At 42.8% G+C, this 26,659-nt stretch overlaps 1 protein-coding gene across 9 annotated transcripts; it reads right to left on the bottom strand.

The window, feature by feature from the left end:
* Positions 1-1,910: 1,910 nt before the first annotated feature.
* Positions 1,911-22,235, bottom strand: PCF11 (PCF11 cleavage and polyadenylation factor subunit). Of its 9 annotated transcripts, none has more exons than XM_086621997.1 (16): positions 22,007-22,235; positions 17,018-17,143; positions 14,779-14,967; positions 14,178-14,369; positions 12,224-13,332; positions 11,766-11,955; positions 11,029-11,671; positions 9,448-10,943; positions 8,021-8,108; positions 7,191-7,310; positions 6,563-6,671; positions 5,779-5,962; positions 5,149-5,304; positions 3,580-3,672; positions 3,048-3,083; positions 1,911-2,420 (listed from the first exon to the last, which is right to left on the bottom strand). In XM_086621997.1, the coding sequence occupies exons 1-16, from the start codon at positions 22,193-22,195 to the stop codon at positions 2,208-2,210; spliced, it is 5,133 nt and encodes a 1,710-aa protein (XP_086478123.1). In that variant the 5' UTR covers positions 22,196-22,235; the 3' UTR covers positions 1,911-2,207. The 9 variants fall into 9 exon arrangements, with proteins under 9 accessions (XP_086478123.1, XP_086478129.1, XP_086478137.1 ...); XM_086622003.1 differs by having other exon boundaries at positions 1,911-2,417; XM_086622011.1 differs by having other exon boundaries at positions 6,563-6,668.
* Between the last annotated feature and the right edge of the window lie 4,424 nt (positions 22,236-26,659).

Below are 26,659 nucleotides of genomic sequence, written 5' to 3'. Positions count from 1 at the left end.
TGTGAGCTGCGATAAAGTTGCCCGTGGATGGCTGTAGCGCATGAGGGGTAGGGCGGAGGGAAAGCGAGAGAACTCGCTTTGCCGGGTGGTGCTTTCGGCACCTTGTTGGCAGCCCTGGGCTACTGTCTTCATGGCGTTCCTCAGGGAGAGGCGTAACAAATCAGTATTCGCATCTCTGAAACCATCACTGAGGTATCGACCAAGAGGTATTTAACCCGTTTATGCTTTCTCGGTGGGATAATCCCCGTTTGTACACGCTCATCCCTCTCTCCCTGCACTAAGATGTCCATGGGGTTCCAGGGGGATGTTTTCTTCTGCTCCTCACCCCTCAGCCAAACGGGCTGGTGCCCAGGAGGGAAAGTGGGTTCCTTCGATGGGGTGAAAAAAACACCCTGTATTTCCAGAGTCCTGCTTCCAGGCAGGATGAACCCTTCCCAACCAGATTTACAGCTGTGCATTAATAATTACATGGAACAAGTAAGGTCCATTTAGCACCTATCCTTGTCAGCAGAAAGTTGCCATAAATCCTCCTGCTGCAACTCAGAGGTCTCTTTTTGTTCTATCACTAATAGAGTAATTTGTTCCCTTTTTCTAACAGTCTTCTACATATTTACAGACATCACATCTCTTCTCAAGCCTCCTCTGAATCTCAGTTTGTCTGATTGAAGAGAAGTTTATAGTATGCCAGGACACTGTCAGCTGGGCCAAGCGCACATCCCTGTTCCAGGAAGAAGGTGCAACAAGTAACACAGGAGTAACTCCTCACAGCTCAGCCAGCAACCTCCCACACCACCCTATGGGCTGACTTAACCCTTATCGATCTGGTGCAGTATCTGTTCCTCCAGACTTTTCTAGTTTAAAGACAATTTTAAAGGTTGACATCTAGAACAGGCCACACTGACAACTATAGCTACAACCTTAATATGAGAGGTCAAGGAATTATTAATATCTTAAAAAACTGCTTGAAGATGGGAAGAGGTGCTGCAGCCAACAGCAAAATCCCTTTCACAGCTGATTATTTCTACTTCATCCTACACTAAGGGTAATTCCCATCTCCCAAGTATCCTCACTGCAAGAATAATACACTAAGACTGCGACATTGCTCTTTATTAGTGCTTACGTCTTGCTCCCAACAGCTTTAAAAATACGCACTACACACATGGCAGAGTGAATAAAACATTAAATGCATATTGTCTTTTAAAACACAGTTATTATTTATTTCCAATCCCACAAACATGCCAGCCACACAAATCCATCACTGAAAGGAAGAGACTCACACTCAAATATATGCTTAATTTTATTTATTACATTTAAGAAATATTAACATCTCAGGATATCTGGTTTACCATCTAAGTCCAGTCATAAGCAAGAAAAAAAAAGTTAACCATGTTTCAAATGAGCATTCTTATATTCATTCCCCCCTGTAACGTAAAGAAAAGTTTATTCAGCTGTATTAAATTCCTGTGTTTGATTAATGAAAAAAAAAAAAATCATTAAAAACATCTTAACTACCAGGCATCCTGGTTTGTTAATTGTTTGTTGGCACTTGTGTTCACCATCAAGCACTCCAGTTGGTTTGTTAAATTTTCCCCTTCTACTACCCAGAACCAGCTTTTTGGGGGTTTGGGTGGGGTTTTTTTGGTGTTTTTTTTTTTTTTTTTTTTTAAACTATCTGGATATGTAAGTTTGTTCAAATAAGTTTAAAAGGAAAAGAAATCTAGGGTTGTCTGTCTGAGAAGTTCCTGCACTGCTTCCCTTGATAACCCACCTATGGGACGACTGAAGGAAGTTATTCGCTTTCATTTTTCTGAATCTTATAGAACAAAAGTTCTTTTTAATTCCATTTAAACTGAAAAAAGCACAGAAACACTGTCTTCATTTGATGGTGTGCATAAATATTACACTCCATATATAGCAAAAATATCTTTTATTTATAATTTACATTTCCACAAGTGAAAATTGTACATTTTTTACATATATCGTTTCATTCCATTAAATTTTCACGCATCTACAGAACTTTCACACAATGACACCTGAAACTGTGCAGGCAATAAGAAATTCAAATACAAAAATGTATTTATTAACCAAACAGTAGTTGAGGCCCTGCCTCAAGTTGAACGTTTTTATTTCATATAAAAAGTTATTTGCCTTCCAGAGTTAACACAGCAGCTCTTCTGTAAAAAAAAAAATTTGTTAACTCAGTTTATTTAAACAGACTCATCGGGTTCTGTTTTAATATCTGTAGATGCAGGTGTGCTCTCTTCCGCACAGGCAGTAGGGGTGTCATCAGGCTCTTCTTTGACTTTAGGTGAGTCACAGGGCTCTGGAGTTTCTTGTTTAACAATGTTCAACATGATATTTAGTGGATTTTCTACGGGAGTCTTGCTGGGAGATGGTGTGCAATCAAATGACGATGTCTGCTAAGTCAAAGTCAATGCAGCGTTAATACACATGAAAATAACCGTTTGTAGCTTTCTTAGCCCTTTTACTCTTTTCCAAAATGCAAGCATGTCGACAGGCAGGCACTCAAACCCTCAACTTCTACTTTATCAAGATCCCAAGAAAACAAATTTGTTCTTTAACAGCATTACTTTTCCACAAGTACTTTGAGAAGGTATCATCACAGCAGTGACGAAATGCTTATCGACACATTTCAATAAACGATTCCCTGCTATCCCCAGGGGAACTGTTCACTCCCAAAGCCATAAAAACACAACGCACACCCCAACACCCATTTACTCCATTTTTGCAAATTCCTAAGATGACATGTTACTCCACAATAAACGCACAATGTGTTTTCCAAACATGGTTTCGCTTCAGCCGTGTATGACACACGGGCTGGCTCGGTACATCATAGCACGAAATGCATCATTAGCTAATTCCGTGTGACGACCTTGCCATGCCCAAAGCCCTCGAGTCTCTGTCTAGTCACGGGCAAGAGAAACGGGCAGCCTGTCCTGAACACACGTGCTCCCGGCGAAGTCAGAGAGCCAGCAAACAAACCGGAAGCAAAATGCTTCAAAAAACACGCAGAAGGAGTCACTTACGTTCTGGTAATCTTCGTAGCAAGATGGATGGTAAATCTGAAAAAGAATTGTTCTACGTTTAAATATGTAAAAATAAATCACAGCTGGATCACCAGTTATGAACAGAACAGTGTCAACTACACATTTCACACAATTTTTCTAGAAAAAACACGGTATAAGCAGGCCAAGTATGGTGTCAAATGTAACAGGGAAAAGATTTGGTGTATGTTTATGTAGGAAAAGTTATCATACAGAAGCCTGGTAAGCGTTGGGAATTACTTGTCTACAGCGGCACATGGAAATAACTGAACCACATCTACACCCATATAGAGAGACGTTGATTTTCTTCTAGCACTGCAGTGTAAGGGAGGGCTAGTGAGGCTACACTAATGATACCAGGACTTCATGCGCTTCCAAAGCTTAAGAAGCCAGGAAAACTACTGTAAGAATCCTTCAGGAGAGAAGAAACACTTTTCCCTTCCATTTTTTTTGGCTATAATTCCACAGTTTTTTTACTATAAGTAAGTATCACATGTAAGTAAGATCAGATTACCTTTTCATCTACTCTGATAGCATTCTTCAGGTGCCACTCTTCTTCTTCCTCATCCCAATACTGTTCAAATTGCTCTTGGCAAATTTCACAGCTCTGAAAAATTATTGGAGTAACAGAGATGAAAGAGGTTATTGCAACGATTTACTGAACACATGGACTTCAAGAAGCTACTAATGGTCAAAGAAAGTTCCTTGAAATTAAGATAAATACATTAAACTACAAAACGATCTTTCCTCCACGCTTGAAAAATTACTTTATAAAACTTTAACTAAAAATTATTTGAGTATAGTTTGCAGACTGAGCAATGATCATCATCTGGTCTCGAAGACTGGTGTCACTTCAGAAGAAATGTAAGCTTTGCCCTTTCAGCTAGGAAGTCTGCAAAACACTTTGTTGTGCTGTTTTACTGTCATGTAAGACAGTCCCATACAGGGATTTAATTAGTTTTTATTTCTGGCATCATGTTCACTCTTCCCCTTAACGTGAAGTCCCAAAATCAAAAATGCAGAACGTTTAGATGCAGTATTAACATTTTTAGTACTTCTGTGCAAAACAATCAATGCAGAGAACGAAGCGCAAAAGGTACTTTTTAAAATTAAAACAAAGGCCTTCATGGCTTGATAGCTAATTTCTTAGCGGCTTGGCACATAAAACAAAATTGTAATTCTACCAAGATTTGTATTTCATTACTGTATCAATTCGTCTACCAAACTAGAGATCTACTGGTTACTTTAAGATTGACATATTTCTTTGTCCTCATGTCTATCTTCTACTGAAAAAGAAATTTATAGAATCACAGAATGGTTTCGGTTGGAAGGGACCTCAAAGATCATCTAGTTCCAGTCCCCCTGCCATGGGCAGGGAAACCCTCCACTACACCAGGTTGTCCAAAGCCTCATCCAACCTGGCCTTGAACACTGCCAGGGATGGGGCATCCAAAGCTTCTCTGGGCAACCTGTTCCAGTGCCTCACCACCCTCATTGTGAAAAATTTCTTCCTTAGATCCAATCTAAATCTGCCCTCTTTCAGTTTAAATCCATTGCCCCTTGTCCTATCACTACACGCCCTTGTAAAAAGTCCCTCTCCAGCTTTCCTGTAGGCCCCCTTTAAGTACTGGAAAGCTGCTATAAGATCACCCCGGAGCCTTCTCTTCTCCAGGCTGAACAGCCCCAAATCTCTCAGCCTGTAAAAGTATCAAAAACCCATTAAAACAAATCATTGTTTGAATGACGAAGGACCATTTCCAATTCACTTGCTCTATTTAATGTTAATTGACTGAATAAGCATTCAGTCAATTAACACACCTTCCCCATTTCAATTTTGCTAAAACCACGGAATGCCAGTGGGTGTAGATTTTTGTTCTGAACTACAGGTGACTTATGCTACTATCTGCCACTGGGAAACAAACTTTACATACACGAATATACCACCCATGGAGTGGCTGCGCAGAGGTCTAAGAACAAGATCTCAGCCTACAGAGAGCCCACTGTATGGCAGAATGCTGTAAAATTCTCTCAAGTATTCGATCATTCTCTGTATCTGGGCTAATAAAGGCAAGCTGAAACTCACCTCAACTGCTCCAGCTGGTCCAGCGGGGACACTCTGAAACTCCTTCTCTTTCGCAGCTTCTTGTGTCTTCAACACGACCTCTTCATGCGCTTTTTCAAAAAACTGGCTTTTTGCACGCTCCTCTAGATCAGCTATTTCTTCAAATTCAATCCAGTCCTAGAGAAAAAGTTTTCATTCATACTCAGACACTGACAAACAGCCAGAAATGTTTAAAAAAATAAATCCCAGGAAAAAAAATTTTTTGAAAGTACCATATTTAATAAATCTAATTTCATTAAAACTGAAATGTTCCTCATATGCAGCATTAGCACAGTGCACGTTTTCTCACAATGCTACACTCCAAAAAACCCTTTTTCCAGAAAAACCACCATCCTTCAATTTCCATTCCATTCTCAGTGTGATCCAGACAGTACCAACAGCTTCCAACTGTTTACTGTTCATCATATAATTGCCCTTTGTGTTTTGACAGCCATTTAGGAAAACTACTTGAAGTATCTAAGAAGACATCATTGTTTACCAAAGGCCAACTCCTGTGATGATGTAAACTTCAACTGCAAGCCTACGGTACATCCATAAGTAAAACACAGAATACGGGCTGTGATTTATCAAGACACATCCTGCATTACTTACTGTTAAACTGTAGTACCATCTTCTGTGTGTAATTTTTCTGCTAACATCTTTTTCTGTCCGGTTCTGACGATAATGCCAATCTAAGTGATCTGCATAAACATCTGTCTGTGAAGTGGTGAACCTCATTCCACACGAGTAACACTGAATTCCAGTGTACAGTCGGTTTATTACACTATCGTAACGTCTACAAAAAGGAAAGAAGAAAAAGTCTTAAACATTTCTTTGAAAAGAAACAGGTAAGAAGTTTCTCAGGAAGTTGCCTCTTATGCCCACAAATGTAGAGGAAAACCATGAAATCTACTGCACATTAAAGGAGGCAATATAGCGGAATTCTTCCTGATTTTCCTAACACAATTAACTGAAACATTCCAATAACAAACAATGGGCTCATGTTAACTACTCATGAGAAACACGCTCGTGTTGTGCCTCATGCCTGGGAGCTTCATCATCCGATAGTGCATAAAATGCTAACGCTTGCATTTGGCTCAGCTTGGCAAACTACCACAAAGGAGGTAAAATTCACAGTAACACAGGAGAAACACCGACTTCAGTTCATATCACACCCTTGCTGATCAAGTAACGACACGTAACTCATTTAAAGGTAGTTCTGTCAGGTTAATTTCCCCCTTTTTTCCTCCCTCGAATTCTCCAAGGCTAACATAAGAACTGCAGGCCCCCTTAGTCGCAAAGCGACACACAAAGCTCTCGGCTGCCTTGGATTAACCATTGGATACTTCTGTGTCATTATTCCTACTGCACTGTACACGTATCCCACTATACGCACTGCCTGAGTTCTTCAACTGTGAAGTTAGTGAGGTCTGGGACATTTTGGTCTTCATTCTGGTCATCCTCTTCCTCTTCAGCAGCTGGCTGAGCTGATGTTTCATTTGCTTCTAGAAAGCATAAAGATACCATTTTATCAAAATTTCAGTACATCACTAGGAAAAAAGGACATGCTCCTGAAAGTTATTTTTATTCGAGTATTAATAAATATGATCGGACTACGCTAAAATACAAGTGCACAATAGCTCAGTCAGTCACCTTGCAACATCATTTAAAAAAGCATACGAGATACTGTTAGTCACTCAGAATTTCCATTTAGGAGAAAAGTATTTCACCTCAGTCTTTGGCATGAAAATTGAGTCTTCAGAGACACAGAAGTATTTCAGAAATTGACAAGAATCTTGTCAATAATTGACAAGAATCGATCATAATCGAGAACAAGTTACCAAGGCACAGCACCAAAGACAAAACCGACCACTCTGAATAGCTGAAGCGTACAAATTAAACAAGATACTAAGAACTCCTTCCGAAAAACAAAGTTCAGTTTAAAAAACCATACAGGAGTTCACAAAAGCTCTCATACTTCAGCTGTGGATAATGAGTAGTGAGAACACAACGGATCTACATACGTGCTGAAGCGGAGTCAGTTTTTGACAGTTTGAGGATCCCTGTTGAGAGCAGTTTCGCGAACAATTCATTGACATCAAGCTGTCCGAGGTGGTTATCAGGATATGAGTGTGGAAGGGCTCCTAGGGAAAAGCATCGACATTGAAGGAGACAAAAGGTTAGCATCAGAAATCTACTTTGCTTTTATCAGCGTATTTCACAACATGCTTTTCCTTCTGCCTCCTGTTTCTTCCATTTTTTCATCCCAAATTATTTATCAGCTCTCTTTGCTTCATGGCTAGTCCTTGGCCAATTTCTTCACTTGCAATAACTTCCTTCACAACGTATTCTGAAGTGCTATCTAAGCTGGCTGCCCAAACACAGATTTCTACTGGACAGTGTTGATTGAAATGCAGCATTTTCCTTATTTGATGCTTAAATATTTCACCAGGACCAATCTATTTCATCACCCACTTTAATCATTTATGACTTTTTAGAAGCTTTTCATTACTGACCATTCATATACTGGGAATGTTTACATGCCCGGGCAAATGCAAACCAGACCTACAGCCTGGTGCCTTCCATAAAAGCAGACCAACATTTTTTATTTTTTAGCACAGCTACATACCAAAACCACATGGTTAATGAAAACTGGTAAAAGCCTTCACCGTTTGAGGGAAAGCCCTGAAGAGATGAAGGTACTACAGAAACCACATCTACAGCCACCTCGCTGAGGAGGCTCCCTGGAGTCCACAGACCCAGTACACCAGGACATTATAAAAGGGTAATTTTTGTGGCCAGTAACAAACAGAACAATCCAAAATAAATAAAAGTTAATTATTTTGTTACATACCTGCAGGGTTCTGAACAAAACTTCCAGGATTTGGCAAATACTGTTGACCTTGGCCATAAGGCCCAGGTTGAGCAGACATGAGAGAAACCTGTGAAAGCAAATATGTATGTTGTATAATAATGCAATTATAAACTTTTTTTTTTGTCATTAACTTCCAGACATTTCTCAATAATTGCACATAGATACTAAACTACTTCCAGGAGTGACGCATGTCAGTTTGGTATTGAAAGGTCCTCAGATGACTACGTAACCTTTCCCTCATTTTCATTTCTCACTAGAAAAATTTCAGAATGCACACTCATTTTGCCAAACATTTAAATAAAAAACAACCAACCACCTTTTCTTCTACCTATGGAGCCTTCGATCACCTCTTCCCAACACAGTACTTCCTTTTAAATTGCTTCTGTTCACCAAAACAGAGCTCGTCAGAAAGAAACTTGCGAAACCGGTAAATATCTATTAACAAATGCCACCATTACTTGTTATCCAAGAACCGAAATGGCACCCACTACACAAAACGCATCCTGAAAGCAGGATTTTGCACCAAACCAGTTTCAGGTTAGAAAAAGATGTGCTTTTTTAACACGCTTGTAATAAATTTTTTTTCCTAACTGACTGCTTTCTGGATTTACAAAAGAGAGTTTAAACTGTTTAAAATTTTATCCCATTGGAGGTTAGCAGGACACATTACATGCTTTCACACAGCCAGTTAACTCTTCATGTTCAATTATTATCCCCCAAATGAAAAATGCCCTCTAAAATCTCAGATCTACTGCAAGAAACGATGTCATTTTCCCTGACGTACCCGTATCATTTTCCCCTTTTGAAAAGAGGATTTCCAACAGGCCCAGCAAAGCCAACTGAACTCCAAGTATGCTGGTGCCGAGATAATTTTAAAAGACTGTAGTCAAAAAAGGTCCGTATCTTTTCCAACTACCCCAAGTCAGAGGTATCTCTTTAAAACTGGTTTGTCACCAGCACTAACAGCTGCAAAAGACAACGGAATTATTTTGGTCCATTCTAATTTTACACCTCTTAGAAAAATCAACCACGTGTACTCACATTACCTTTCATGCTTTATACAGAATTTGCTTTTGTGCAAATTTAATGAAAACACCACAGGCTTCCAATTACCTAGTTTTGTTTTGAAGTTAAAAATATTAATTTCACTGTCACATTCTCAGTTATGAAGTGATTATAAAGATCCATTATCTAATTCTTAAAAAAAGACTTCTTAAAAAATAGCAACGCAGTCTTCTCAAATTATCTAGAAACTCCTGAAGGAGGATGACTTTTTTTAGCTTGAAACTGGCTCCCAGTCTGCCAGCTCTTCATAAAAATCTTCAATTTTTAGAGGAAGAAGAACTCCTAATTCTCTACACAACCACACTTCTACAAGCAAACCACTTAACGCAATCAGTTCTCACCTGATTACCTCCCATTGGCATATTACTGAAGTTCCCATACTGAGGACCCTGAAGACTTTTTTCATCAAAATAATGTCCAGCTGCTCTCAATGGGAAATTCTGTGCTCCTGGGCCAGCTGGCCCATTGAAATTTGGTCCAGGCGAACCATCAAATAGATCAGGTCTCTGGAACTGCATCCCATGAGATGGTCCATTGTAGCCCTGGCCAGGATGTTCAACAAATGGGCCACCTTGTCCATATGGTGACAATTCTAGTCTTGAGGCAGGATGGTTAGCTACATTTTCGAAACGTGCACCTTGAAGTCCAAGGGGCAAGTCAAATCTAGAGGCTGGCTGGTGAGGTCCATCAAATCTTTGAGGTATGGCTGTATCAAATCGTGGCTGTCCCTGTTGGCCAGGCGCCCTTTCAAATCTTGGACCAGGCTGTCCATGAATTCCATCAAATCTTTGCAAGAGAGACAGCTGTCCAGGCTGACCATCAAATCCAGCTCCATGACAACCATCAAATCTCGGACCAGCCCGACCCAGAGGACCATCAAATCTAAGTCCGCCAGCTCCCTGGTGTACTGGTCCATCGATCAACCGAGGACCGACACCTGGCTGACCATGTGGTCCTTCCAATCTGAGCCCACCACCTGACGGTCCATGTGGCCCCTCAAATCTGAGCCCACCACCTGATGGTCCATGTGGCCCCATAGGCTGACCATGTGGCCCCTCAAATCTGAGGCCACCTCCAGGTTGACCATGGGGCCCCAATGGCTGTAAATGTGGCCCCTCAAACCTGAGGCCACCCCCTGGTTGACCATGAGGCCCCAAGGGCTGACCATGGGGTCCCTCAAACCTGAGACCACCCCCTGGTTGACCTCGAGGCCCCATAGGTTGACCATGAGGTCCCTCAAACCTGAGAGCACCTGAAGGCTGGCCACGGGGACCCTCAAACCTGAGACCAACTCCAGGTCCTTCAAATCTAGGACCACCTACAGGCTGCCCTCCAGGCCCCTCGAACCGCAGAGGCCCACCTATCTGCCCAAGAGGTCCCTCAAGCCTCAGTGGACCTCCTCCACCAACCTGTCCGGGGGGTCCTTCAAATCTCAGGGCCCCTGCTAGCTGCCCTGGTGGCCCATCAAATCTTAGGACTCCAGCTCCCCCTGCTCCAGCCAATGGTCCATCAAACTGAGATGCACCTGCCCCCACCAAAGGCCCCTCAAATCTCATAGCAGCCTGTCCAGGAGGCCCATCAATTCTGGAACTTGAACCAGCAGCTGGACCATCAACGAAAGGACTTCCTTGCCCATCTACCCCAACCCTTGCAGCAGCCTGTCTGGGTGAGCCATCGAAGAGAGGTCTGTCTTCCATCAGTGCACTTATCCTCTGCTTTGCTTCAATGCCTCCAAATCTTGATCCTGGACTTTCTGGAAACGGTGCTTTCTCTGGATCTTCATACCTAGTTCTTTTGAAACGTTCACTGAATGGTGATCTTGGTTCCTCTCGAACACCTGAAAAAAAAAACAGAACCAGAAAACCACTCACTAAAATGCTGCCAATTATTTAACAGCTATAAAATAAAGCAAAAACACATACCAGCTTGCCCAAGAAGCTGTCTTTCTTCACGATTTTCAAATCTGCAGATTGCATCACCATCTAGTTTCTGGAACTCTGCTGTGCTTTTCCCCTGTTGTCTGAGAGCATCTCTAAATTCATCTGATTCTCCCCAGCTGTCGTAAGGATCAAAATTCTTAGAACCTCTTGCTCCTTTAGCAGCATTTTGTTCCTCAAGTCTTCGTCGACTCTCAAGCTGTGAGAGGTTATCAGGAAAAGGTCTATTAGTGCCACTTACAGGAGAGTGTCTCCTTGATCTTTCACCAAATGGTTCTTTTCTGTCAAACTGTACTCCACGCTTGGCTTTTGCTTGCTCACATTCTATTCCAGAAAGCAATGCATCAGGTAAATGATAATCCAAAATATCATCAGGATCCAACAGATCAAGCCTTGACAACGAATGCTGAACTTGTGTTCGTTTCAGTTTAGCCTTATGTTCGTAATATGTTAATTCTGCATCCGACAGGAGAGGTTTCTTTTTCAAACCACACTTTTCCTCTGTAGGGCTATCCCAGACACTACATCTGTGCTTTCCTTCCTGATACTGGAACAGCTGTCGGATCTGATGAGCTACCATGAGGAACTCATCTTGCGTTATTTCTCCAGATGTTAAGCGTTCATTTGCCTGTAATATGAAGTTGAAGTTTAGACTTCTAAAAAGGAAAGCCAAGCAAACTATACCCAGGACACTTCTATGAAGAGACATTTATTAATATTACCTTCTTAAGTAATTCTCTCTTGCTTGCAGATGTCAATTCTTTGGGAATCTGTAAATTGGCATCCACGCTTAACCGGTGCTGCTGCTTTGGCGCTCGAGGTGACAAAACTCCTTTACCAGCAGGCCAGTTTTCCCGGTGTCTTTGGTGAGGGGATTTACCAAGTGCTTGGTGTTCTTCGTTCTGCTGCGAGCTGAAAGCAAGAATACATTTATAATATAGATTACTTCTTCATTCAGGACATAACTGTTTTAACATTCCTGTTAGAACCAGTAATGGCAAAAAGTCACTATCACCTTCGAACCTAAGTATGCACAAATTCCATGTTTCACTACCAGAGAGAAGTTAAACTTGTCAATTTTAACCATCTGGACAATGCCTCCCAAAGCTGACTACAGAGAAGTCAGCAGCAGAATTCCCACTGACTTCAAACAGAAGTTGTTTAAAAGATAGTAACTTACTTTTTGTTTTCTTCCCAACCAGATTTCCACCTCTTGCCTGATTTGGATCCTTGCCAGTTTTCTGCATTCTCCTTTGGATCAGGAGAAGCTTTTGTAGAATGCTGGCTTGCTGCTTCTTGGGGCCTGTCTTCTTGGGCTTTTTTCACTCTCCTCGGGTCTCGCACCTCTTGTTTAACATTTCTTTTATTAGAATTTCTTTCATCTCTTGCTGCTTGGGTGCCTTCTTCAACATGAGACTGCTTAGCGCCTATTTGACGGATCTTTCCAATTTTAGGAGTTGATGACGTGGGAGACAAACTCCTGAGTCTTCTTTTGGGTGACCGTCTATCTCGTCTTTTTGGAGAATGTGTAGATGGTGACCGTGCCTTAGGAGAACGTGATCGTGACCGTTTTCTACCACTTGATCTCCCTTGTTTTCCACCCTGTTTTTCTGACTCCTCTGTAGCTGTGTCTTGTTTCTGAACAGCACCATTAATCACTTTATTTCTGCTGCCTACTGGTCTATGTTCACATGTCTTATGTTCCTCCTTTTCTTTTTTCTCTATACTTCTCCTCTTCTCTTTCACCTCCTCCTCTTTGCCCTCTGACTTTTCTTGAAGATGTCTTTTCAGCCTTGGATCCCGCTTACTAATTTCAGATACTTTTGTGCTTTCACATTCCTGGGTTTTAGTATCTTTAGTACTGGGTAGCTTATTTTTTAAAGGGGATGGTGATTTAGATTTTGCTTCTGACTGGTCAAGTTCCTTCTTCTGTGTTTTTTCACCTGCTTTCAATTTTTCTTGCTTTGTTGAGTTTTGTTTTTCAGCCTGAGTTGTTTTGTTTGCCTTGGTATCAGGCTGACTGGTCGCATTCGGTGGAAATTCCTTCCTATGTGATTGATCTTTAGCATGAGAAGAATGTTGCGCCACCCTATTAAGTCGAGGATCCCTATTTACTACTTTGAGATCATGAAGTGGAGGACTTGGGGATGGTTTGTTTTTTTCGGATTGCACGGCAGTCTGATGAGGTGGTTTAACTGTCATATGAGGTGTGGGAGACATGTGTTGCTTGGAAGGTGCTGGAACTGATGCTATAGTGGATGATCCTTGCTGAACACTAAGAGATACAGCCTGAAATAGGAGAAAATCCAGCATTAATCGGCATGACAACTCCTACCCAGAGATGCTCATATTCTGACTCAAAACCAAAACTATAAATAGAAATGTCTTGAAAGTCATGAGATTCAACCATTTAACTGAAAATGACCCACTAATGGCTTATTACAAGCTTTAAAACAATGCAGTACCATTACAAAAGACCAAATTCAAATATAATGCAAAATCAGTACTACAAAGTCAATACTGCAAAATATGTAACTTAGGCACACGTTCTCATTACGGCATTAACAGTTTTTCCTGCATACTCCACATGCTCAAGGCAACTAAGCTGCTAAGCATCTGCTACAATTTTTGTACTTCTGCACTCTAAACATGCTTTATGTTGGTATGATGGACACAGCAAGACTTGCAACTGCAAATGTAAAACAATACAGCTTAACCGCCACCTCCAGACAGTGGCATCAAACCAACCGGACCTAATGAGAAAACTGACTTTATTTCCAACAACCAGGCTTCCTTATTCAGTAAGAGTAAATGTATTTGAAAAAGCTGGGCTTGCTGTGAGCCACAAAAAGAGGTGGAAGACAAGGATCATAGGTAGGCATCATTTTGAAGAGAAGTTAGAAACAAAAAACCAAGAAATTCACTTTTTTTTTACCTCTATTTTGAGTGTAATTCCCAAGGTTTTTAGGTAACAAATACTGTTCGGGAATCCCAGATCAACTTGCATTGCTCTAGTCCTAGAGGAGCTACACTTAGGCCTAACACGAGGTAAAAATGAACTGCAGTTACCAGTGTAGCCAAGTATTGTCCAAGAGAGACCCAACTATCGAAGTTTCATCAACTATCCTACTCACCAACTGTGCTTTAGTCTGTTCCAGCTCCAGCTCTAATTTTTTTTGCTGAAGTTCTAACAACTGCTTTTGCTTTGCAAGCAATTGCTGCCTTATCAGTTGCTCCTGTGTCAAATTCTTGTGTATTTCAGGAACAGCTGGAGGAGTAGAGGCACCAGAAGTGACAGCAGAGGTAGGTGCAGGAGATTCCTCCGGCTAAAAACAGAATTAAAAAGGTTACATTTAAAATCCTGATGGAATCAACTAACTCCATCTCCTTTAACTGTTCTCATGACCCAGTACAGGGACTTAGTTTGTATAGCAGTTACATACTGCATTTTTAATGCAAAATATAACTAAAACAAACTAAAAAATTTTGCCCCACTAGAATTTGCCTGTTGTCTATGTAATTTACTACAAATTCATCAACCTTCCAAAATCTCAAATACAATTTTGAACTATAAAAACCAAACCCGTCACATATTCTGAATTCAGAAATTCCTCTTAGCTGTCTACAAAGGTCAGATACTTCATTCTAAATACACTAAATTGTCAAAAAGCAGAATACGAGCAATGAAAACTACATGTATTACCATCTGTTCATACAGTAGGCACGAATACTTACCGATTTATTTAAAAACTTAGGATTCACATGGATGCTAGAAGTATTCACATTTGGGGGCAGAGGTTTAATTGGCCAAGCAGGATCTAATGAGTTGACTCTGACATCAAGTGCATATAGTTTCTTCAAAGGAAAAATATCATCCCATGTGGAGCGCAATTTAAACAAACTTTTCCTAGTATTTTCATCCACCTAAAACAATAAAACAGTTCTATGGCTTGGTAAGTTAATATAAAACAATTTCTTAAACTTTTCTGTAGAACTTAAGATTTCATGTATTTCCTATTTCTGTCAACAGTTTGCCATTTTAGCACATTGAACTTGCTACACAGAATTTATAAGCAGTGCAGATCACACATCTATACCACCGGAATCAATGACAGAGGCTCAAATGTGGAATTGTTGTTTCGAGGCCATTTGAAGGTTTTATTGTGTATTACCATTCTCTGAGAATTTTCTTTCAACATTTCCATTACCAAAATTCTCATTTCACTTGCCCAATTTCTGTGGAAAAAATACAGTAACAAAAATATTGAAAGGCAACAGCCTCTAAGACAATACATTGTTCAAGTGTTTGTGCTGGACTGAATATAACAATGACAAACAAATCAGGAAACAACAGACTTTGTGAACAGAAAAGGTGTTTTGCTCAGCTGTTCAGTCACAGAAAGATTTTTTTTTTTCCCAACAAATGTAACAAAAGGGGTATTAGCCAAAATTAATTCAATTATATTGCAGTTCAGCTGCAAAATTAGACCCGTCTGTGAGTGACAGATCAAGTGTACTTGCAGGACCAGTGTCCGGTTTATCTCTTCAGTTAGTTTGGATTCTTTCACGACAGGTAAGTTAGAAATTTAGAGTAAAGTAAAATTTAGTTCATCTCATGACTTGAGTAGTTCAATTAAACAATAAATGCAAAACATTGGAGGACAAAATACATGCAGCTGACAATGTCAATATCCCCATTCAATCATTGGCTATGTAAGATGGTTTTGCTGCAGTTTTATTTTTAAGATGTTACAGCAAGACATACAATAGTCTGGAAAGTTTGGAGGTTCTTTCAGGGAGGTGCAGGAACTTCCAACAAAAGTTAATTTATACGTAGCTATTGGGAGGGAGCCTCTATATACAATTTTCAATGACAGAGTATGAAGTTCACTGCAAAAGGTGGAAAAATGACTGAGCAAAAGTTTCTGACTTCATCAAGTGTCTAAAGATACCTGAGTGACCATTTACTGATAAAACAAAATTTATAACAATGTCCGTGCTGGAATTCTACTTGCATCTTTTAACACCACCAATTATGCTATCAGAAGTGACTGTGACTTTACATTAAATAGTTCTATTTAGCTTAGCAGACAGTTAATGTGTAAAACTGAAAATTAATTATTATCCAGAACTTCAGCTGCAACATTAACTGCAACTCAGTAAAAGAACATTCACAATTTAATACTGAAAAAACAATTTTAAGTGTCTACCTATCTATCTACTCCACACACAGGAGTTTAAGTCTTCTGTGGTCATTATTACAATCTGTTCCTTACTAAGGATAAGCACAACTACTTCACTGGGTTTAAAGTTTTAAGTGTAAAAATTAAAAGATATGGAAGCAGTTGTCAATGTTGACCGAAATAAAACTACTACTTGTAATGCAATACACCAATACATTCTAAGACCCTTTCCCCTCCTTAGCAATTTTTTCAGACCACAGATCACCAAGAGAGAATCAGGTGTCAGTGCTATTCACTCTTCACAGTTTAAGCACTCATTTTGCACATCACAAATTACGTAAATCAGACAAATCTAACTACAGGAGAGAGAAGCTCTGACAAATCCACAAGAAACTGATTCTCAGTCTGTTCTTGGCAGAAAGACTATTTACTATCTTAAAAATAAACCAACAATTCATAATTAATTGGTCTACACATTACAAAAAGTCCATCCAGGTAAGCAAAAGATAAGCAAAGTACTGTTAGTAAAATCTCGCCTGGATAGGAAAATTACAGACGTTTATGAACCAATTAAATTAAGTAAGACTTTGCATCTTTCAGCTCACATCTAATTTACATGCTTGATAGCAGCAGGGATAATCATCCACAGTATAGATACAGTATGGAGATTTACAAACAACAATCCATTTGTATGGTCGCCACCCAAGAAAACCCAAAACCGAAAGCAGGTATTTATTTCACCAGGAACAAATTTTGCTTAAAATACAGAACATTTCTGAAAGTGTATATACCTTTTCAAATACACAAATAAATGTTGCAACTAGGTTTTTAGTAAATGCAGTAAGATATTCTCTTCCCACATTCTTGACAATGGAATCCATAAGGTACATAACAGGCAGCTTCTCTGATGCAGGAGCCTGGAGTAATAAGAAGAAACTGAGAAGTTTAGTACAACAAAAACATATTGTAAGCTTTTAAAATAAAGGGATTACCAATCCCAGAAATACAGACCTCTCTTTTTGGTTGCCACTATAAACACCAAGGGATTTGGCTTGGGATTTTTTGTGTATACAAAAACTTAACCTGGAAAATCGATACTCAGTTCAAAGTGTAACGGAGTGGGTCTATCACACAAAAAAAGAACACCTTAGGTTATTTTGTTTGCGCATCAAAGCTTTGGAAAAAGGAAAAAAAAAATAAAAAAAAAAGAAGAAAAAAGAAGCCCACAAGACAGTATTGCTGCTAGTGTACCGAGTGTAACCTTTCAAAACCCACTTGAGAAAGTAACTTTTTCAGTTAGCAGGAAATCATCGTTAGCACTTCAAGGAACTTCTAAAAAATCGTTTATAATTCAAATCTCCTGAATGCTTGTTTTTCTGGATTTCACAGAACACAAATCGGACTTCTGGCAAACAGCCCAAATTAGTGAACTTCTGCAGCCGTAGATTATAGGTCGAGCATCACAGTCTTTGCATAAACTACACGCAGAACAGGTCGCAACCATTTCATTGTAATCCAAACAGATGGAGCAAAGAGTCCCATTCTCTCTTGGCACTTGGAGACAGTGACAGTTCAGATTTCCAGAGTGCATGGAAAAACGTACAGTCAGAACAAAGTCCAAAATCCAGACAAAATCCACACCATCTAGTAGACCGGGTAAAAGCACAGACAAGCTCAGGAACTGCAACCTTGATTTTTCACAGAAGGGAGTCTTCAAACTCTGGACACATCTTTGCTACAAGAGGCAGCTTGTTTTTGTTGTTTTGGTTTGAGTTGTCGGGTTTTTTTTTAAAAATCCATTTTCAAAACTTGTAGCAAGTTTGTGTGACGGAAGTGTGGAGATGCTGGACCACAACAGCGACTTCTAATGCACGCAAAGCACTACTGGCCCAAATCAGGGCGATTGTAATGCCCACCATTGGCTTTCAGAAGCAGAAGGCAAAGTTCTCGAAAACATCAGCAAGTACACAGACTTGTTGACGAAGAAAACACCAAAGACACCACCACACGCTGGGCGTTGACTATGATCCCCTTAGACGAGCAGCCACTCGTTTAAGTCCCGTTCACCATCAGGTAAGCTCAGGATAAAACCCGAATAACTTCACTCACTGCTCATTTTAAACAGGACAGGCTACTAAAACTAAGAACACCTTACTCCGCAGCCCCATTGTCCAGACAAGTGTGTGGAAGTGCTCGCTCTTTACAACTTTAGACCTAATCCTTTCCCCTTTAAGGTGGTTCACAGAAGGGCATCGAGTCAACATTACTTTTATACGGGTAAATCACAACGCGTCCTTGCCCTTAAATGTGTATTGATTTACCATGACCTGAAACCTACTGTTGAAGAGGGCAGAATTCCTTGTTAGTTGCGGGGGTGAGCAGGGGAGTGTCATTGCCTTTGATCGTATTGAAAAAAGTAAAGATAGGCACGTGGTGCATTTTGTACATAAAAAGATAAAAAAATGCACAGTTAAGTCAGCTAAAACTAACTGCAGCACATTAAAAGCATGTCTTACACCAGCTGAACTGCCTGAGTTTTGAACATGACTTAATACTGAGCTGTAAACAGGCTAATATGCAACAGTGTTAGAATAAAGGCGCCTCTCTTGTCTCAGAAATCAAAGACTGTGTATCTAAAGCTACTTAACATTAAAATCTCTGTGAAATACTGGTTTCTTCTTTAAAGCAGTCTGCACAATGGCACATTAAAACCACCACGTTAAGTTCTGAATGCCTGCCTTTATGAAAAAATGACAGCGCATGGGTTCTGACTTTTCAAGTCAGCTGCTAGGGAAACAAAGAGCTGCCTGAGAAGTACCTGTGCCCAGGAGCTACTGACACAGCACGCTACATTCTTCCATTTCACCCATGTATGGAAGTAGCTCGCTATACTCAGCTAAGCTTCAGGTTTGAGACACTGAGGGATCATTTAGTAGCAAAGGCACTGTAACAAGTTGAACTGTCACTTTCGTTATGCATCACTGTTAAAAGCATCATAATCTAGGAAGGAAGCCTACTTCAACCCATGGCACAGAATCAGAAGCTTAGCAGCGTACCCCGCTTCAAACAGAAGCTACACAGGTGTCACATTTTAAGAACCATGACTTAAATATGGTTGGAATATTTAAATCTTCTCTTGCAGAAATGTTTATTATGTCACAGTATCTAGCACATAGTCCAATAACCACAGAAGGGAATCCCAGACTTGAATATATTTTGTTTCCAGGCGATCTATACAGTATCCCCTAGCAAGAAAGATGCCCACATGACACTAAGCAAAAGGCAGGGAGGCGACGCATCCTCACCAGAACACAGAAGAAAACTAACTCTGAGCTCATCAATTAAAGACTTCGTTACAGAATTCCCACTGTTCCTTCAAATAATGTAGGAAAGCTATTGTTGGAAATGTGTGGCTCTTTTTTATTAGTTTCCTAAAAGATTTCAAGTTCAAAATCGTATCTGGCAAGTGAACTGCAAGTCACAAACTCGTGCAAAAATTTGTTTTAAAAAAAAAACAACCTTGTACACAAAATGGGTCTTGGAAACAAATTCTGCACTATACAATGGTAAATAAAAAGACAAATACATATTTCACACTTTTTATTTACAAATTTTATAATACCAGTCACACATTTCAGAACCATTTATTAAATTGTAAAGCAGACCACTCAAGTTTTACACTAAACAAACTGTCTCCAGGCAACACTTTTTAAAAGTGGCTTAGTAAAGGAGAGCACTTTCCCAGAAACAACTAAAAACTTGCCTTGAATAAACCACAGTCACAAACAGTAACTAGGCAAAACTAACCATTTATACAAGATTTAAGACATCTTTTTTTTTAAAAAAAAAACACCACACTTCAGGGCAGGCTCTAAATCACCCAGAAATGAAAAAAAAAAAATTTGACAGCATTGATATTTATCACAAATCATTTTATACACATCCACTGCCCTTTAGGACATATAATGGTGAGATCTATTAGATTACGAGGTCGCCTCCCCAAGGAATGGCAAAACTCAGCCACTGGCAGCATTTAAAACTAGACTGGAAGAGGTCTGTGGAACACTAAAAAGCCATCCTGCATTGACAGAAAGATAGATAAAGTAACTTAAAGAGATCCTTCCCTCCCCATCATTAGATAGTACAATTCTCACCATTATAAACCACGATTTAAAGTCAAAGGAAAAAAGCCTTTGAACACCTGAGATCAGAGGGAGCAAGGGAAACAACGGGGGAGGGGTGACTGGCAGGAATAAGGGGTGGGGATTGAAAGAAGAACCCTTTTCTTACAAAATGCTCTTGTTAGAAAGGTGCTGTAAACCCCCATCCATGTGCTGTGGCTGACTGATGTCAGCAACTGCCTGGGTTGGGCTCAGAGGGAGCCTCCTCTTTCCCTTCTTTTTATATCATGTGCCTTTCGGACGCCATGTTAGGATCCTACAGGCTGCTGCGATTTCTATAGCCAGGGAGAATTTCTTCTTCCCCATCCTCAACCAATACGCTTTTCTAGCCAAAATAAATTCAATACGCACACAACACTACTCGGGGCACGGATAACCTAAAATCCAAACAGACTATCCCAAACCCACAGAATTTTCTCTAAAGCAGGCAGAGCAAAACCACCCCCATCGCCACCACGCACATTCTCTATCTGGAGCATATGATCACCTTTCACCCACAAACTTTTCTGTAAGTTAAGGGTGCCCGTCGTCGTGTCTTCCCCCCCAATTAACATCTCACAGGGACCACAGTGGGAAAATTGCCTTATCTTAACTGATTCTTAAAAAGTCATTATACTTGGCCCTATAGAAGTGGACAATTTGCATCCTCTAAACTTAATTCCATTCCTTTAAACTACCCACAAAAAGAAAAACCCTCCACAAAATCTCCCAATCGGGCCCTCTCTAATGATCGCCGATACTGGTCTGCTGTAGAAGCTGCTAAATGCGAGGGTTTCTAGGCACCGGGTTCCAGACATGCACGCCGGCTCCACGGAGGGGAGAATCCGGCTACAAGGGCGAGGTGCTGCTGCCCAGTCACTGCCGGGCCGCCATGTTGTGGCTGATGCTACACGCGGGGCTTCAACCGCGAGCCACGCTGCCCTCCCAGCGCTTTCAGCGGGGCGAGTCCCGACCCCTCCCCGGCTAACGAACGGGGCGATGCGGGGGCCGCTCCCCTCCCTCGAGTCCCCTGCTCCCTACGGGGTGGGGCGCAGAAGCAGCAGCCTTCAGCTCTGCGATGGAAGGAGGATCCCCCGGCGTCTCGCCCCGTGCTCCCTCATCCCGCCTGAGCCACGCTCCCCTTCGCCTGCTTCCCCCGCAGCGCCCCCGGCCTCCTGGCCCTCTCCTCGCTGCCCCGGCCGGGGGGCTCCTCACCCCCCCGAACCCCTGCTCTCTCTACTCGCCCCCTAATTAGCCAACCCCCCCCTAGTCCCCTGAACCCCCTGCCTCGCCGCCCCGCTCCCCCCGGCCCAGCCATACCCGCCCCACCACCGGTCTCCTCACTCCACCCACCCACCGCCTGCCCCCGGCCTCTCTCCCTCTCTCTCACCCCGCTTCCCGTCCCCCAGGCCCTCCCAACCCCACCGCTCCGCTGTCTCTCCCTGTCCTCACGACCCTCCTCCTCCTCCTGCCGCCCCTCAGCCCGGCTCCGCCCGCGCCCCTCAGCAGGCCGCCTGCCCCGCGCCCTTCCTCCTGGCCCCCAAGGCCGCCCTGGCCCGCTGCCCCGGCCGGTCCCCCCAGCAGTATAGGTAGGAGTAGTAGTCGGTGGAATATAAAAACCTTGGCGATTTGCGCCTCGATCAGGGAGACGATGTCCTTGGCGAAGGGCACGTTCTCCTCGGCCAGGATGGTCAGCATGTTGATGTGCGGCTTGCTGTTGAACGTCAGGTCCTCCAGCGACGACTGGTAATCGCGGCACGCGTCCTCCCGGGCCTCGCTGCTACCAGCGCTGCTCTCCGGGGCCGACATGCTTCTCCGACCGGGGCCCGCACCAGGACCCGACCCACCGACCGAGAGCCCCCTCCCCGCGAGCCCCTGCCGCCGCCGCCGCCGAGCGATGCCGCCCCCCCCGCCGCTGCCGCTGGGCTCCTCTACCGCATCCTCCGGGCTGCGGCTCCCGCTGGCTGCGGTGCTGCCGTCGGTGCTGCTGCTGCTGCTGCTTCGGCCGCCGCCGACTCAGTCTCAGCGCTCACAAAATGGCGGCGGCGGCTACGGTTCGCGAACCTCTTCCTCCAACCGTTGCGTCATGTGAAATTGTTCTCAGGAAAGGGGCCGGCGCCTTGGAAAGCCCCTTTTGTTCCCTCACTGCGCGCTGATTGGCTGGCGCTCCGGCTGCTCAGCCCGCGATTGGCTCAACCATGACAACGGCGGCGCCCGATTGGCTAGAACCGCCCTTCGCTTCCTTGGATTGGCTTCTGCGCTAAAGCCCCGCTCTCGCCCCGGTGCCCCGACTTGCGATTGGCTGCTTTCCCTTACTCCCTCGCTCCTAAACCCCGCCGCGCCTCTTCCTACCGCCTTCCCTCACTGCCCCGAGCGTTGATTGGTGCCCCTGCGCGGCCCCGCCCCTCACCCGCGATTGGCTCAGCCGTTGCAATGGCAACGCCGGTGCCCGCCGCCCCCGGGCGGGCCGTGGGCCTGGCGACGGGCCTCGCACAGCACCACCCCCCCCCGGCCCGGGAAATGGCCCCTTGGCACCGGGAGAGCGGGGAGCGGTGTCTGCCGGCACTCCCGTGCCAGAGAAAGCGCTCGCTCCAGCGAAGCGAGTCGTACCAGTACAGGCCGCAGCGAAACGCGGCCTTGTCCTGCTCCGGGGTGGTTGTGCCCCGGCAGCGGGGAGGGCAGCGTGAGCCGGGGGGTGCCAGCACGCTGCTCGGTGCCGGTCGATCCAGGGGACAGGATTTTCCCTAACTGGTGGGAATTCGCTTGGCTCAGCAGGGGTGGGAGGCAGCACCCCTGACCTCCCCGCTCCTCTGGCGCCTGTCTGGCATCTTTTAACTGGTCACCCCGCACACCAGTGTTTTTAGGTTGTAGCTCCAGTAAACAAAGACACAACCAGCATTTCTTCTTTTCACTACACTGGTAGGATAGTCCAAAGTGAAAAAACCTGCTCTTGGTCATGGGATTTGCCCAAAGGTACCTCTTGGGAAGTTAACTTGCTTGCGAAGCGTTTGAAGGTATAGCCATTCCTTCCCCCCGCCGCATATAACTTATTAACCGTGGAGAAGTGTTGGCATGTGAAAGTAGGCCATGGGTGAATGCTTTATTAAAATACATTTTGAAAAACACATTCTGTGAGATCATTTTTAAACTGCATATTATATATATATATATATTTAGAATTTTTTTCTGCAAGTATAGCAGGAAGATAGTAAATTGGAGATGTGGCAAGTTTCTGGTAAAAACTGTTGTTTGCCATTTGATCTGAATAAAAATGAGGTTTCGTTTCTATGTTCATATTTGTATCCCCTTTCGGAAAAATGCGATTGTGAAAGCAGGGAAGAGGGGGCAGGAAACTCAGCTGCATCTTTTATTTGCCCATTGAATTGTACGTTGGTGTTTGTTCCTGTAAGCCTCGAAATGCTGTACTTTGAACACGCCACTTCACGTTTACAGTGTGCCACCACAAGATAAGAAAATGAAACTGAAGTTTCTGTCTCCCCCGACTGAAGCTGGGACTGCGAGCCTTTTTCTTGGTGAAAATATTAGCCAGCTATTTGAAGACACGCTGTCCACGAAGATTATTCATTCTGTACCAGGAATCAAGCCATAATGTAAACCCAGTTTATTTGGCAAAACCAGGACATATTGTTCTGCTCCGAGGGGAAAAATGTGGGGGTGGGGAAATCTAGCTGCTCCTCAAATTACTGTATTTGTACGTTAGAATGCTCGCTCATACTAATTACAGGAGCAAACCCAATAATACGAGCAGAACTGCCTCGATGAGGATGTCATGTGGTCCAAGGCCACCCTCAAAACCAGATTTGCCATTTACTGGTGAGCAAAGGAGCGAGCCTGATGTGCAGCCAAGCAGTTTGCTGCCCTCCAGAACACACCCAGCTCCCTGAGACCCAGTGCACCCTATGTGCCCGAGCAGATCCAGTATTTCGGTATGTTATTAGTTTGCCTTTACTGGTCCTCAGATAAAGCCAGTAGTACCTCAGCAAGGTCTGAAGGCTGTTGGGGAGAGACCCCCGTGCTGATGAGTTGTGGGACCGCTCCGTGCTCTAAGCAGTTCTTGAAACAGCTCGTTAAGAGTGGCACAGAAATGCCTGTCGAGCCTGTCCTCGGGCTCTCTGATGAAAAGTTGTTTGTTATTACAGGCAGCCATATGTGCAGAGTGTGGATTTATTTATGCTTGCAAAACCACGCTTCTTACGTGTGTTCTTGAAACCGCCTCCTATCGAAAGCGCAGCTTTCCTGAAATCGTGAGTTAGAAATGTTTCTGGTGCAGCTGTGTCCCGCCTTTTCTTATCCCAGTTGACGTAGCTGCCAGTTAAAGTTGGGTTTTGATTTTTTTCACAGATGCAGGTAGAGGTTTTGCTGGTATGAATCCAACTAAAAGCCTCTAGACTAGACCTACGTGTAGCACACTTGACTTTGAGAATCCCCAGCAACTGACAATTAAAGGAGTTTTGCTGGATAGTTGTGACATTATAGTACTACCTGAGAAAACAGATCAAAGGAAGAAGTCTTTCAAGAATTCATTACGTTCCAAAACAGCTGTAGTTATTCTTAAAAATGCTCATACTCGTGTTTATGCTTGAGCTGAATTTTCTGGAGAAGTTTAATAAAATTCCTTTAAAGTGCTTTACAGCTAGGCAAGGATAGGAAAAAAAAAAGGGATCTCTAGGCACCGGGAAATGTTCTTGCTGCTTTTCATTCTGGAAAAGTGAAAAAAAAAAAAAAGAATTGAAAATGCATCCTTTTTGTCATGTTTGGAACAGGAAAACGCAGACACTAAGGACACAAACACAGTGTAGATTTTTAAATATTGGTTTAATGAGATGTAAATTACCTCTCTGTACATGAGCTGAAGTCCTTTGTTCTCCAGCTGGGAATTACTTAAGGAAGCAGACAGTGTTTCTCTGTGGTTCCTCCCGAAGGGCGAAGAGCTTTATGCTCTCATCAAGCCTCCAAAGCAGCTCTGCTGTCACCAGCCTCGCGCTCTTCAGCGGCTGATCTGTGGAACAGCCTTGACTAGAGAAGTTTGGCAATGTAGCTACAGTAGAAGGGCTGGTGAACCCTCCTGGAGATGGGATCCAGTTTCAATTGCGTTAATAACAATGCATCAGAACTACAGAGGACGTTTTGCCACTGAAGCTCCATCTGCAGGTCTTCTCCAGCGAAGCTGTACCAATTGGCGAATGTTGTTACAGTCCTGGAATTGCTGAATCAGCAAAACTTTTAAATATAAACCAGTCAGATCACTCCGTGTCTAGGCCACACAGGGCTCGTGCAGCTCCCCTCACTTTTATTCACGTTTAGGGTTGTACCTCGGTGACCTCTGACCAGATAACCATAAGCTTTTTGTAACTGGATTATCTCCCCTTTAGAGCTAAGCACTTGGGTTACTCCAAACGTGGAGAGCCTAGTTTTGTTCGTGAGGTCGAAATGTAGGAAAGGCTGGAATTACAGGCTTGGCAAAGCACAAAAAATTGCAGTGTACTCTTCCAGTGTCTGGTGGTGAGCAAGGCTGAATTGGAGATTCATGGTGAAGGAACCATCTACATTTCTGTGCTCAACGACATTCTGCAGATTGTAACTTTTCTAATATGGTTTGGGTTTCACAGCTTCAGAAATTCTTAAGACAAGCTGAATGTATTTAGTGAAAAATAATCTGATGGGTTGACAATTAGGAAAAATTCAAATACTGACTTACTGAAAAATATCTTTAGTATGTCTAGACAAATGTACTAACCTACTTTGCCCTTCAAAGCTTTGCAAGATAGTCCTGGCAGCTTGTAATTTCCGTAACATTTTCATTGTGATGGGCTCAGCTTTACAAGAAGGCAGACAGACCACATGTAGCAAGGAGGCAGGATCAAAGGCCAAGGATGGATAGGGAAGAAACTGTTGAATCCGCATATTCCTGCTTTTGTCAATCTACACTAAATCCCATGGCACAAAAACCATCTCTCTGAAATATTTTGGACAATATTATCAAACCTAGTATTTAGTGTGTGGATGTAACACCAAAGATGTGACAGCAGGCTTTTGGGAACCACATCTTGATTTACACCAACTCTATCTACCTGGGCTACCAGTAAAAGCCTGTCTGCAGCAGCTTGTGTTCCTGGTCCTCAAGACTTGGTGAGATCCCACAAAGACTTGTGTCATCTTTCAAAACTCCACGTTGAAACAGCTACATCGTTAGCGGCACCCGAGTTGACATGCCACCAACTCACCTTCTGAAACGACATCTCATAGAATCAC

The sequence above is a fragment of the Tauraco erythrolophus genome, chromosome 1 (assembly GCF_009769465.1).
Source record: "Tauraco erythrolophus isolate bTauEry1 chromosome 1, bTauEry1.pri, whole genome shotgun sequence".
Lineage (NCBI taxonomy): Eukaryota > Metazoa > Chordata > Aves > Musophagiformes > Musophagidae > Tauraco > Tauraco erythrolophus.
Note: the sequence above shows the minus strand (reverse complement) of the source record. Positions and strands in the feature narration are given on the sequence as shown.

Excerpts from the sequence above, each read along its gene's own strand:
- PCF11 (XM_086622016.1), bottom strand. The coding sequence starts at position 22,195 with ATGTCGGCCCCGGAGAGCAGCGCTGGTAGCAGCGAGGCCCGGGAGGAC. Across the intron at positions 3,673-5,148 it reads GACCAGCTGGAGCAGTTGAG|AGCTGTGAAATTTGCCAAGA; the intron begins GTGAGTTTCAGC and ends ATAATTTTTCAG. Across the intron at positions 3,084-3,579 it reads CTATCAGAGTAGATGAAAAG|ATTTACCATCCATCTTGCTA; the intron begins GTAATCTGATCT and ends ATTCTTTTTCAG.